The sequence below is a fragment of the Leptonychotes weddellii genome, chromosome 6, assembly GCF_054177405.1.
Source record: "Leptonychotes weddellii isolate Sample4059 chromosome 6, ASM5417740v2, whole genome shotgun sequence".
Lineage (NCBI taxonomy): Eukaryota > Metazoa > Chordata > Mammalia > Carnivora > Phocidae > Leptonychotes > Leptonychotes weddellii.
In genome coordinates, this window is record NC_138374.1 from 37,690,206 (window position 1) to 37,703,754 (window position 13,549).

Here is a 13,549-nt window from a genome sequence, read left to right on the forward strand (position 1 = left end):
TAAAAAAAAAAAAAGTAAAAAAAAAGAATGTGCAGAAACTTCATATATTCCTGGTGAGAATGTAAAGTTGTGCAACAGTTTTGGAAACCAGTTTGGCAGTTCCTCAAAAAATTAAACATAGAATTACCATACAACCCAGCGATTCTAAAACACATATCCACTAAAAATTTGTACACAAATCTTCACAGCAGTACTATTCATAACAGCCAAAATGTGGGACCAATCCAAATGCTGAGTTGGGGGGAGTGGGGGTGACTGCTAATGGAAATGGGGCTTCTGGGTGATGAAAATGTCTCTAAGAATGGACTGTGGGGACGGTGACAACTCTGTGAATATACTAAAACCAGGGATCATACATTTTAGATGGGTCCGTTTGATGCTACGTGAATTCTAGCCCAGTAAAGATGTTTTTTAGAGAAGATGGCATACAACTAGACAAGTACAAATTGCAGTGAGTACACACACAGTGCTGTCACAGAAAATAAAGGGGGGATTAAGAAGGTCCCTCTGAGGGCACGTTCTGCATGGAGCACTGGGTGTTATGCACAAACAAGGAATCATGGAACGCTACATCAAAAACTAATGATGTAATGTATGGTGATTAACATAACAATAAAAAATTTAAAAATAATAATAATAAAAAAAAAGAAGGTCCCTCTGATGTAGTGCCGCTTAAACTAAGACGTGGAGTCGTTAAGCGTCTGCCTTCGGCTCAGGTCGTGGTCCCAGGGTCCTGGGATCGAGCCCCGCATCTGGCTCTCTGCTCAGCAGGAAGCCTGCCTCTCCCTCTCCCACTCCCCCTGCTTGTGTTCCCTCTCTCGCTGTCTCTCTCTTCAAATAAAAAAAAAAAAAAACTAAGACGTGGAGTCGAGCGGAGGGAAGAACATGCAAGAAAGCGCAAGGAAAAAAACATCGGGGTGACCAAGGAACCGAAAAAAGGCCAGGGGGCTGGAACACAGGGAGCAAGGGAAAGCATGGCAGCAGAGTGTAAACGGAAACTACCAGGAGGTGTTTAAGTCAGGCAGTGATCACCCCATCAGCTGTGTAGAGAATGGACAGAAGGGGGCCAAGGCCGAAGGAGGCCAACTAAGAGACCACTACTCTGATAGTTGGAGCAAGACCTAGCAGCAGCCCGGACTAGGCCCATGTGCTTCGGGACCAGGAGGTCCTGACTCCCTGTTCTGGTTTCATGATAACTGAGGTTTTGGCAAGGCCAGGTAAACAAGATGCCACATGCTCTGCAATGTGTGGGGTACCCTAACAACGAGAAACTGTCCTGCCTGAAATGTCACTAGTGCCCCTGAGGTTAAGGAACAGTGGAGATGGAAAAAAGAGGGTGAATTTATGATACAGTTTTGGATGAAAATTCATAGGACTTGCCAGTAGATTAGACATGGGAGGTAAGGAAAAAGAAATGATTCAAGGGCTATGTGCAGGTTTCTAGGTTAATGGGGTAGACGGTGATGACATGTACTGGGAAGTATGAAAATGGGAAGAACCCAGTTTGATATAGACAGGAACAATAAGAGAGCCAAGCTCGGGTATTTTTAGTGTGGGATGCCTGAAACACATTCAAGTGGGGAACTGAGTATCTAGCTACTGCAGCTTGGAGGAGAAAACCAGGGTGGAGATGCCAACGAAAGTCACCAGCACATAGGTAATCCTTTTTGCAGGTGGGAATGAGACTCAAACCATGGTATCTAGATACCACTGGAAAATCAGTTGCCACTGGAAAATCAGTTCCAAGTTAAAAACAACCAACATCAAATGTAATTGGTCCACTCACAGCATGGGACTGTCATGCCATACAAATGTTCATTAGGTATTTCATAAGAGCTTTTGAGTACAAGAAATATGCTTACATCAATCAGCATAACATCCACGTTACTAAATATTGGGTGAACATATGTGGATACCCAACTTGATTGTTTGGGTCTTTGAAAAATAAGCAGGGGCGCCTGGGTGGCTCAGTCGTTAAGCGTCTGCCTTCGGCTCAGGTCATGATCCCAGGGTCCTGGGATCGAGTCCCACATCGGGCTCCCTGCTCCGCGGGAAGCCTGCTTCTCCCTCTCCCGCTCCGCCTGCTTGTGTTCCCTCCCTCACTGTGTCTCTCTCTGTCAAATAAATAAATAAAACCTTTAAAAAAAAAAAAAAAGAAAAAGAAGCAATCAGAGCTTTTTCTTATTCAGGTTGCTACTGACCTATGTAGAATCGTAAGTGATGACTCATGCAATGATTTCTGAATCACGGTACTTGATAATTTGAAGGAATCTGTCATTTAATCTCAAGATTTTCTTTTTAACAACAAAAAAATTTCTTTTTAAGGAAATCAAATAATCTGAATCCTAAACCTAAACACAATTTAAAGGCTTTTAAATAAATAAACAAAAACAACTCTTGCTTTAGCATGTCTATCAACATTCTAGCAACACAAAAAATTTGCACATCTTCAATGCACTATAGTTTAGAACTATACCGTATATACCTCATACTAGGTTATACCATAGTCAGGTGATAATGATCTGTGAAGTCCTTCTCTTGAATAGTTATTCTTTTTTTTTTTTAAGATTTTATTTATTTATTACAGAGAGAGAGATAGTGAGAGAGAGAGCACAAGCCAGGGGAGTGGCAGGCAGAGGGAGAAGCAGGCTCCCCGCCAAGCCACCCGATGCGGGGCTCGATCCCAGAACCCTGGGATCATGATCTGAGCCGAAGGCAGACGCTTAACCAACTGAGCCACCCAGGTGCCCCTTGAATAGTTGTTCTTTAGACTGAAGATTCAAAGTCTGTCTTCTCCATAAGGGATATTTATTGAGTAACATTTTTGTCCAATAAATAATTACATTGATTAGGAACATTAAGAATGACATAAAATAACACACACATTCTGTAAGGAGCCTTAACTATTGATAAGAAATCAATTTTAATTAACTATATTTCTTTTTTTTTTTTTAAGATTTTATTTATTTACGGGCGCCTGGGTGGCTCAGTTGGTTGGGCGACTGCCTTCACTTCAGGTCATGATCCTGGAGTCCCAGGATCGAGTCCCGCATCGGGCTCCCTGCTCAGCCGGGGAGTCTGCTTCTCCCTCTGACCCTCCCCTCCATGCTCTCTCTCTCTCTCTCAAATAAATAAACAAATCTCTTTTTTAAAAAAAAGGTTTTATTTATTTTTTGATAGAGAGAGAGACAGCGAGAGAAGGAACACAAGCAGGGGGAGTGGGAGAGAGAGAAGCAGGCTTCCCGCTGAGCAGGGAGTCCAATGAGGGGCTTGATCCCAGGACGCTGGGGTCATGACCTGAGCCAAAGGCAGACGCTTAACGACTGAGCCACCCAGGTGCCCCTAATTAACTTTATTTCTTATATACCATGCATCTTAATTTAATTTTCTTTTCCATACAAGCAACTTTCAGAGTAAGAGCAAAATCTATTTACTTATTTATAACACACATATGTAAAGGGAAATAAGGTTTATGGATTAAGCTTCTGTTAATATTCTTAACGTACACCATGATAACATGCTGAATACATTTGCATTTAGTTTTTAGATACTGCAGTATTTAGAAACAGAAAAGAGCATAAAACACTGGTGGCTATTTTATAAAGGCATGCAATTTACCAGGTAAAAAGAAAAAATTCATCCAAGCTTTTGAACATTTATTATTTGAAAAATGTGTTTTTCACTGAGCTGGTTTGCAATTTTACCAAAGAACATTTGCAATCCTTAATTTCTAATGTGAAGCTGGGAAAACTGAGGCACAGAAAAGTTAAACATCTTATTAGCTTCCACACTGAGAGGTTAGATGATAGAACAGTTTTAACCTTTAAATTCCAATTAGATGCTAAAGTATGGAAATCAGTTTCTTATGAGCCATTTAGATCTTGCTTAAAAATATAAACCAAGTAAAAATTTTCTTCAATATAGCTGCTTGAAGATAATAAGTCTTCCAATTACTGCTTTTAAAAATCCCTGTTATGATTACTGGACAATTTTTGCTTTCATAAATAGCCAGGGGAAAATTTTTATTCTCTTGGATTAGTTCTAGTTAGTTCTCATTAGAAAGTAAGAATTGATATATGCAATTTTTCGGTCATGTCCAGTCATATAATAATAAATCTTTTCCATCCCAATGGCTTGCTTGGCTGCCTCACCTGTAGTATAACTTCTTCAGAGTAAATGGCAAGCAGCTATAACACTGTTTATAGATCTTGTTCTTGTCTGTTTCCAGTTCCAATCCGCATTTTGCACAGCCAGTATATACAATGTCCGGAAGAGAAGAGAAGATGCTCCTCAGAGAGCTGCGGGCATTTAGAGCTATCTTCTGAGCTGCTGGGATAGGAATCACTAACTCTAAAATCTGGGCTTTGATTAGAATCACTCCTACAAGAGACAAAAAGAAGTGTGTATAAATTATAGGACCAAAATCATAACTTTAATTTATGAACATGGTTAATGATAAGGTTGATTGAGTCACTTATAGTAAAGGATATGCCCGAGGACTCGTTCTTGGTCTTCCTTCCTTCACTCTTTCCCTGGACAATTTCACCTGCTTGCGGCTTCGGTGTTTACTCTGAAAAGTGAGAGGTAAGCTGCTGTTGCCCATAACTAAGAGTGAAGATTTATTTGGCTAGTTTGGCTGCACAGGTGGGTGTTTTCTTCCTCCCTGTCCTCTGGAATCATGCAAAATAAGGTCTCTCCCTCTTTCAGTAGAAATCCCTTCGAAACACCTGAAACTAGCTAACATCTCTCTTCCCAGCCTTCTTTTTAATTGATCATTGCTGAAAGTCAAATAGCAGGTCAGTTATTCTTCCAGTCTCTACTTTATCCAAAACAAACATACCACTAGCTTATCCTCTTTTTAAACTGTTTTTTTTTTCAATTTCCCGCCCATCACCATCCATACTATGGGCACTGGTTGTAGAGCACGTGAGCACCGAGAGTTCTCATTTACGAAATGTGTGACTCACCAGGACCTTGGGCATGTTCATTCACTCTCACTGGCTCATGCATTCACCTCTTAAACAAATACTGAGTTTCTTTATCTGCCAGACATTCTTTTTTTCTAATTTACCTTTGCCGTAAGGTCTGTAAGTTCATCTAAGTTTATCTTCTCCCTTCCTCTCAAGATTCAGTTTAAAGCCCTTTTTAAGTCTTTGGATTTGCTTTTCTTCATCCTTTTAGCAGGTGGTACATTTCAGGTCAGGAACTCATCCTTCTGGCTACCTATTCTCTTTTCGGGTTATCTCTTTAAGAGTCCCACTAATGGTGACTTTCCTATTCTTAAGTCCTTCTGTTTGCTTTAGTCTTTTGGTGCCCCAAGATTGTTTTATCATCTTCTCCAATCATGCCCTGTATCGCTACATGAATTACAAGAGTGTGTAGTAGTCAGCATACCCAATAAACTACGGCACACTCTAAATCACACCTTGCTGCAGACATGTTGTATCACTATTAATGAAAGAATTCAATCATTTTAGAAGAACGTTAACATCACTCCACACATTTTATAAACTTACACACTTCTATAAAAGAATTAAAAGTTCATGATTAATGAGGACTCTGCTTCCAAGGGGCTTACAGCCTGCTGGGCACTGACATTCTGCTGATGGCAGGACCGGATGCTGAGTAAGCACTTTCATTTCTTGACGAGGAGCCGGGCGCAGCTTCACCCCATCCAGCTTCTGTTAAGCTTTGTTAAGACAGCAGACCCTCTTAGGAAATTCTCCCATGTTGAGCTCCCTATCTCACTCCTTTTATTTAACTATGAAGCAGGTTAGGAAAAAATTACTTGTACTCCCACATGCTCTCTCCATTTCTGTCTTAAAAACACATAAACAGGGGCACCTGGGTGGCTCACTCATTAAGCATCTGCCTTTGGCTCAGGTCATGATCCCAGGGTCCTGGGATCAAGCCAAATGTGTGCTCTCTGCTCAGCGGGGAGCCTGCTTCTCCCTCTCCCACTCCCCCTGCTCGTGTTCCCTCTCTCACTGTGTCTCTCTCTGTCAAATAAATAAATAAAATCTTAAAAAAAAAAAAACACAGAAACTACGAATTCAGCCCTCAGAGCTGAACATAAAGAGAATGAAAATTGGCTAAAAGGCCCTCTCTGAACACAGCCTACCAGGGACTGACTGTAACAACACAAAGTTTTTGCGTGGTTTACCAATGGGGGGTCCATCTCCAGCATTTGCAAGGATATTCCCAATCCCCAGCCTCATTCCCCAAACCAAATCTTCAGAGCTGTGAGCATCTATTTTATTAGTATTCACGATGGTGATTTTTATTTTAAAATCTAATTCTACGTATTCAATTCCAGGAGGTAGCTGCTCGGTGTAAGCAGTAGCTAACAGAGCTGACTTCTCCGTGACACCAAGTTAAATGGAGCTCCCCACTGCCTGTGTGTAGTTAAGACCTTCCAATAAAGAAAACTCTAGGCCCACAGGGCTTCACTGAGAAAGTCTACCAAACATGTAGGGAAGAAAACATTCTAATTCTAAACAAACTCTTCCAGAAAACCGGAGAGGAGGAACTACATCCCAACTCATTCCATGAGCACTATTCTAATTCTATTCCGAAAGCAGAAAAAGCTATTACAAGAAAAAAAAAACACTACACATATCCTTCATGAACACAAACATAAAAATTCTTAACAAATGTTAGCAAATTAAATCCAGCAACATAGAAAAGGGACACGTCATGACCAAGTGGGGTTTACCCCATAAATGCAAAGCTGTTTTAACATTCAAAAAGCAATCAATGTAATTACATTAAAAGATTGCAAAGGAAAAACTCTATGATCATCTCAATCGATGGAGAAAGAGCATTTGATAAATTCTAACACCCATTCTTGATAAGAAAAAAATTTTTTTCAGCAAACTAGGAATAAAAGGCAACTTCATCAGCCTTATAGAAAGCATTGAGGAAAACCGTAAGCCAAAGTCATACTTAATAATGAAATAACGAATGTTTTCTCCCTAAGATCAGAAACAAGGTAAAAACGTTTGCTCTTACAACTTTTTTCAATATTAGAGAAGTCATCAAGTGCAAAGGGGTGAGAAAAATAAATAAGGGGCATCCAGACTGGAAAGGAAAAAATAAAACTGTCTTTCTTCACAGATGTAGAAAATTCAAATCTACCAAAGAGTTACTATTGAGCTTAGTGAGTTTAGCAAGGTTACAAAAGACAAGATCAATATACAAAAATCACTATATTTCTACACAATAGCAACAAACAATTGAAACTGAAATTTTAAAAAGCGCCAATTATAATAGCAGAAAAACAGAAAATAGAAGTCTGAAGAAAGATATGAAAGCCCTATATTCTGAAAACTACAAAACGCAGCTAAGAGAAATAAAAGATGTATCTTGTTCTTAGGTTGGCAAACTCAATATTATGTCAATTCTCCCTCAAATTGATGCATAGCTTCAAAACAATCCCAGCAGACTTTTTTCTAGAAATTGACAAACTAATCCTAAAATTCACATGGAGATGCAAAGGACCTAGAATTGCCAAAACAACTTTGAAAAAGAACAAAGTTGGAAGGCTAAAAATATCTGACTTCAAGGCATATTATAAAAGCTACAGTAGTCAAAATAGTGTGGTACTGGTATAAAGATAAACAAATAGATCAATAAAATAGAAGAGAAAGCCCAAAAATAGATCATTTATGTGTGAACAACTGATTTTGACAAAAGGGTAAAAGCAATTCACTGGAAAAATAGTAATCTTTTCAACAAATGGGGCTTAAACAGCTGGATATTCATACGCAAAAAGGAAAAGAACTTCCAAGCATGCCTCACACCATACATAAAAATTAACTCAAAATAGATCATGGACCCAAATGTGAACCCTAAAACTCTAAAACTTCTAAAATAACACAAAGGACATAAATGTCTGTGACGCTGGGTAAGGCAAACATTTTCTAAATAGGAAACCATACAAGAACAAATGGATAAAATGGAATTCATCAAAATTCGAAACTTGTGGTCTTCAAAAAGCCTGGTTAAGAGAATGAACAGACTAGTAACAGACTGGAAGAACATATCTGCAAAGCCTATATCTAACAAATAATTTTTACCCAAAATATAAAGAACTCTCAAAAATCAATAATAAGAAAATAATCAACGCTTTGTTTTTAAATGGGCAAAAGATTTCAGTTGACACTTCATCAAAGAAGACATGTGGATGGCAACTGAGTACATGAAAAGATGCTCAATATCACTAGCCAATAGGGAAATGCGAATTAAAACCACAATGACCTGGGTGCCTGGGTGGCTCAGTCGTTAAGCATCTGCCTTTGGCTCAGGTCATGATCCCAGGGTCCTGGGATCGAGCCCTGCATCAGGCCGGCTCCCTGCTCCGTGGGAAGCCTGCTTCTCCCTCTCCCACTCCCCCTGCTTGTGTTCCCTCTCTCGCTGTGTCTCTCTCTGTCAAATAAATAAATAAAATCTTTTAAGAAAATAAAAAATAAAACCACAATGACCTATTGTTACAGAAATTAAAAAGAAGCCCCATACCAAGTGTTGACAAGGATGTGGGAAAAACAGAACTTTCACACACTGCTTGGTGGAAATACAAAATGCTACAACTACTTTGGAAAACAGTTTGGCAGTTTCTTAAAAAATTAAACATATACCTACCATATAATCCTTCAGCTTATTCAGCTACTAGGTATTTACTCACGAATAAAGAAAGACTATGTCCATATAACACTTTGTACATGAATGTTTATAGAAGCTTTACTTAAAAGAGCCAAGAACTGGAAACAACCCAGATGTCCATCAACAGATGGACAGATAGACACATCACGGTATGTTCGTACAAGAGAATAAAAAGGAATGAACTACTGATATGCACAAAAGCATAGATATGTCTCAAAAGAACTTGCTTAATTAAAGATGCCAAACAAAGTGTACATTATGTAGATTCCATGTATATAATATCATAGAAAATTCAAACTAATCTCCAGTGACAGATTGATTGCCTCAAAGGATCAGGAGGGCAGGTACGCAGGGAAGGGAGAGATTACAAAGGGGCAGACTGGTGATGGTTTCACGACTGTGGTGATGGTTTCATGGATCTTGTGTCAAAACTCACCAGTGTGAATGTGGATACTTCAAGTAAGGGTGGTTTATTGTACAAAAATTACACCCTAAAAACTTTTATTAAAAATCTTTTTAAATTTAACACTCTGAGCCATATTAGAAAAGCACTCTGAGATATCATCCCTGCTTTATGACACAACTTTTACATTTCCATGGATGTACCAAAAGGGGGCATAGCATGCTAGCAAAAAGTTCCAGAAATATACTTGAGAATCTTAGCCTGTGATCTCTTAGGAGTTCCAACTCATTTCATTTTGGAACATTGTAAAAATAATCCTATTTCACTTAAACCACATTTAGCATTTAATAAAATCTAAAACCATCTATAAGAATGCAGAAAATTATTCATGCAAATGGGAGAATAAAATTAAAAGTTAGTATCAAAATCCAAAGTTCCTGAGTTATTCTAATAATTTAACCTATAAAAGCACCAAAAATGGTAATCTTATTTATACAAATTCTGAGAAAGAATTTTGACCATTTTCCTCTTCATTAAAAAACTTAAATTATGTAACAATAAACCTATAGATACCTCCTATTTTTTCAACCCTCATTTCCCCTCTAAAAACAATTGCTATAATAGCCACCAGAAAACATTCTGTTAGTTTCCAAAATTGATAATCACTGGCATTTACTGATTATTGGCATTTAGCAACCTTAAAAATAGCTTCAAGTGCTGTTTAATTGGTTATTCCTTTAACTTGGAGTTAGCATACTTTTAGCATCATCTCTGTACTTAGGAATGTGATTTAGTGAAAAGTATTTCCCACTAAAATTGTATCAATTTATCTAGTTATTTTCACTATTTTACTCTCTTCATTCCAAAGCGTATGGCATATTGAACCTAAGACATATTCCTTTTACTACTGCACTCAAAATTAATTAAATGGTATTAAGTTCATGGAAAGTGTGTGAGTATGTGTATAAAATCCATCACCAATGGGCGCCTGGGTGGCTCAGTCGTTAAGCGTCTGCCTTCGGCTTAGGTCATGATCCCAGGGTCCTGGGATCGAGCCCCGCATCAGGCTCCCTGCTCTGTGGGAAGCCTGCTTCTCCCTCTCCCACTCCCCCTGCTTGTATTCCTGCTCTCGCTGTCTCTGTCAAATAAATAAATAAAATCTTTAAAAAAAAAAAATCCATCACCAAAGGCAATCTTCTATGTAGTATGTTTCTAAGGATGAATTTTATACACATACATACACACACACACAAATATGTGAGTTCAGGAAGTATGTTATTACATTTCACTAAAGCAGTAAGCAAATTGCATGAATTCTGTATCAATGCTAAATTTTAACAACCATGTATAGGTAACAGTTTAATAACTTGATAAAATGCTTATCTCAACAGTGACTCTGGTTAGGGTCATTTTTCTATTTCTGGTTTATTAAGTGATAAGCTGCTTGCACATATATGCAAAAAGTATTTTGAAGTGATCCCTAATAATTACAGATTAACCTCAAAGGATTGTAGGCAGAAAGCTAACAAGCTATGTAAATATCTGGTTGAGCTGTTTACAGTGATCTATATTTTACTTTCATATTTAATTATACATTTTTTCCCATAAATGGTAGCTTCCCTTGCTTATATTAAAACAAGCAATATCTTACGTATATAAAGAACTTACCTGAATGCTTATCCTCCAGGTGTGTTGCTAAATCTGACATCTTCACAAAGGAGGGCATGCTTTTTTGAAATTTTGCTTTAAATGTAATTGCCCTTATATCATCGTCAAACAGGCACTCACAGGATGACCAAAATGTTGTATGCAATTCTAGGCTTTCTAGGATGTCATTGCGCTGAACAAAAAGATATTTAAATTCCCAAATATAATCTTAAACAAACAAACAAAAACAAAAAGTCACCGAAAAGGAAATAATCTAGGCTCAGAATCAGATTAAATAGATTGATCCAAATAATTCAATTAAGTACAACTTTTACCACTCTAAGGAATTTGGGTATTAAAAGACAAAATGTGAATTATGCTGTTTTAGGGCAATAGTATAAGGATGCTGGAAATAATTTTAATAAAAATTTTCTCTAAAGATTTCTTGGTCTCTTAAACAGTCATAATTTATCATAACCAACTGCTTTTCAGAGTAGCTAATTCCTGTTTTGATATCTACAGGCAAAGGTTTTTAAAACGAGTAAGGCATAGAAATGGAACATGTCTGCCATAATCAATATCTCTCACTGATTTTTCAACACCTTCGTTTTCTTATTTAGCTAATTTCTCAAGGACAGAAAAAAAATAGCATTGAGAGACAACTGCATGTATTTTCAGTTCCCTCAGTCATAATTGTAATCCTTAAAACTGCAGTGGCACAGAGCTTCTTGCCAAATAATCCTATTCTATATTAATAAATTCAACTTTAAACTCTAATAAAACAAAAGATCTCTTAGCACTGAGTTTTCTAGTAATAACAGCTGTTCTTTTAGTTTCCACTTACTTCAGGCCATAAAGCTAATTCACACCCCTCCCCCACACTGCCTCCTTAGTTTTTTTTCCTTAGTTTCTTCTTGAAAAATGCAGAATCTTTTTTTTTTTTTTTTGGAAGATTTGATTTATTTATTTGACAGAGAGAGAGAGACAGCGAGAGAGGGAACACAAGCAGGGGGAGCGGGAGAGGGAGAAGCAGGCTTCCCGCTGAGCGGGGAGCCTGATGAGGGGGCTCGATGCGGGGGCTCAATGTGGGGCTCCATCCCAGGATCCTAGGATCATGACCTGAGCCAAAGGCAGACGCTTAACAACTGAGCCACCCAGGCGCCCCCAAAAGTGCAGAATTTTAAAACAAGTAAGTCTATACAGTAAGTCTGTATAGACAGAGCATCATTAGAAAGAGCTAAAGCATATATATTCCAAGTCACTGCTTAAAAACAATCACTATTTTTAAAATAGTTTGCTTGTCCCACTACAAAATACATGCTTAGAAATCAGATTAAGTACATAAATAAAATAACAGCCATAATCTCAACACCCCCAGATAAACACAGTTAATACTTTTAGTTGGACATCCAATTGTTTTCAATTGGATTTATATGTCATTAAGTATTATTCTATATTATTTTAAAATACTGCATAATATGCCCATACTTTGGAACAGATATGCCAAAATCTTAAAAATTAATACAGTAATTCCTTGTTTGGGGGCATGTTGGTTATTTTTTGTTTTTTAACTATTATAAACAGTACTGTGATAAATATATTTTTAGCTACATCTTTATGCATAGCCATGATAAATTCCTAGAAGTGTAATTATTAGGCCAAAGGTATTCCAAATTCGGTTTTCATAATGCACTGTCGGTTGTCCTCAAGAAAGGTTTTGCCAATTTACATTTCCAATAGTTTATGAGAGTGGCTGTTCCCCTTTATGTTCTCTATCAATTACTCAGGAGAAAAATCATGTACTGTCATTACTTTATTTGTGTGCCTTCAATTACTAATAAGTAAATTTTTTTTCATACATTCATTGGCCATTTTTATTTCTTCTTTGGGACTTCCTGTTCATATCTATTGCCCATATATACTTACAGACACTTGTCTTTTGTTTACTGCATTATTTTTTGACAAAATGCAACTTTTTTTTTCTGGTTTTTCACTTGCCTTTTAATTTGGTATATGATGATTTTTATATATAGTTCCTGTTGCTACATTTTGTTTAACCTACCAATCTTTACATTCCAAATAAGTTTGCTTATATTTTCTTCTACTACTGTTTCTTCCTTAAAAAAAAAAAAATTTGAATCTCTAATGCATCTGGAATTTATTTTGGCACAAATATGAAGTATAAATTTAATTCAATTTTTTTTTCAAATTGTTAACTAGCTATTCCAAATCTTATCTGCTCTTCTTTTCAAAAGGAAAAAGCTTGCTTTATTTCTTAATTATAAATAAAATATATTTACTATAAAATATTATACAGTAAAAGAAAAGAGTAGCAACAGATGAAATATGATTGGCCAATGTTCTAATATAATGGGTATAATGGATACCATAATGGGTATTTCATTATATTATTCTCTATTTACTAAGTTTGAAGTTTTTACTAAATGTGTAAAAAATAAATGCAGATTCACACATGTACAAAATTCAAACTAAAGGCATAAAGAAAAAACACACATAGCCATTGCTAGCATTTTAATATCTATATTTCCAAATTTTTCATATATACACATACTCACCTACCTGCTTTATTAAAATGGGATTCTATTATACATGAAATTTTATAATCTACTTTTTAAATTAAAGAGTAACATCACATACGTCTTTCTGGGCTAGTGAACATTCATATCTTTGGTGGCGAATACCTTTGTGTGTCCACCCAGACCACAAATGACCCTCTCATCTGTCCCCTGACCCTCTGAAACAACCTCAGGCATTCCTATTCTACTTTCCCACCCTGTCCCCGAGGCCATAGTTGATTAAATCAAATTCAGTCTGGGC

The 13,549-nt window shown here is 37.2% G+C and overlaps 1 protein-coding gene across 13 annotated transcripts in view; it reads right to left on the reverse strand.

Annotated features, from left to right (window-relative positions):
• The window catches only part of SHLD2 (shieldin complex subunit 2), an 82,376-nt gene that overhangs the window by 5,203 nt on the left and 63,624 nt on the right, over nucleotides 1–13,549 (reverse strand). For 11 of the 13 annotated variants that reach the window (XM_081823951.1, XM_081823947.1, XM_081823940.1 and 8 more), the window contains 2 exons: nucleotides 10,733–10,939; nucleotides 4,152–4,380 (listed from right to left, as the gene is read on the reverse strand). In XM_081823951.1, the coding sequence (XP_081680077.1) occupies nucleotides 4,152–4,380; nucleotides 10,733–10,939 (436 nt within the window). The other 2 variants (XM_081823952.1, XM_081823949.1) reach the window with 2 other exon arrangements.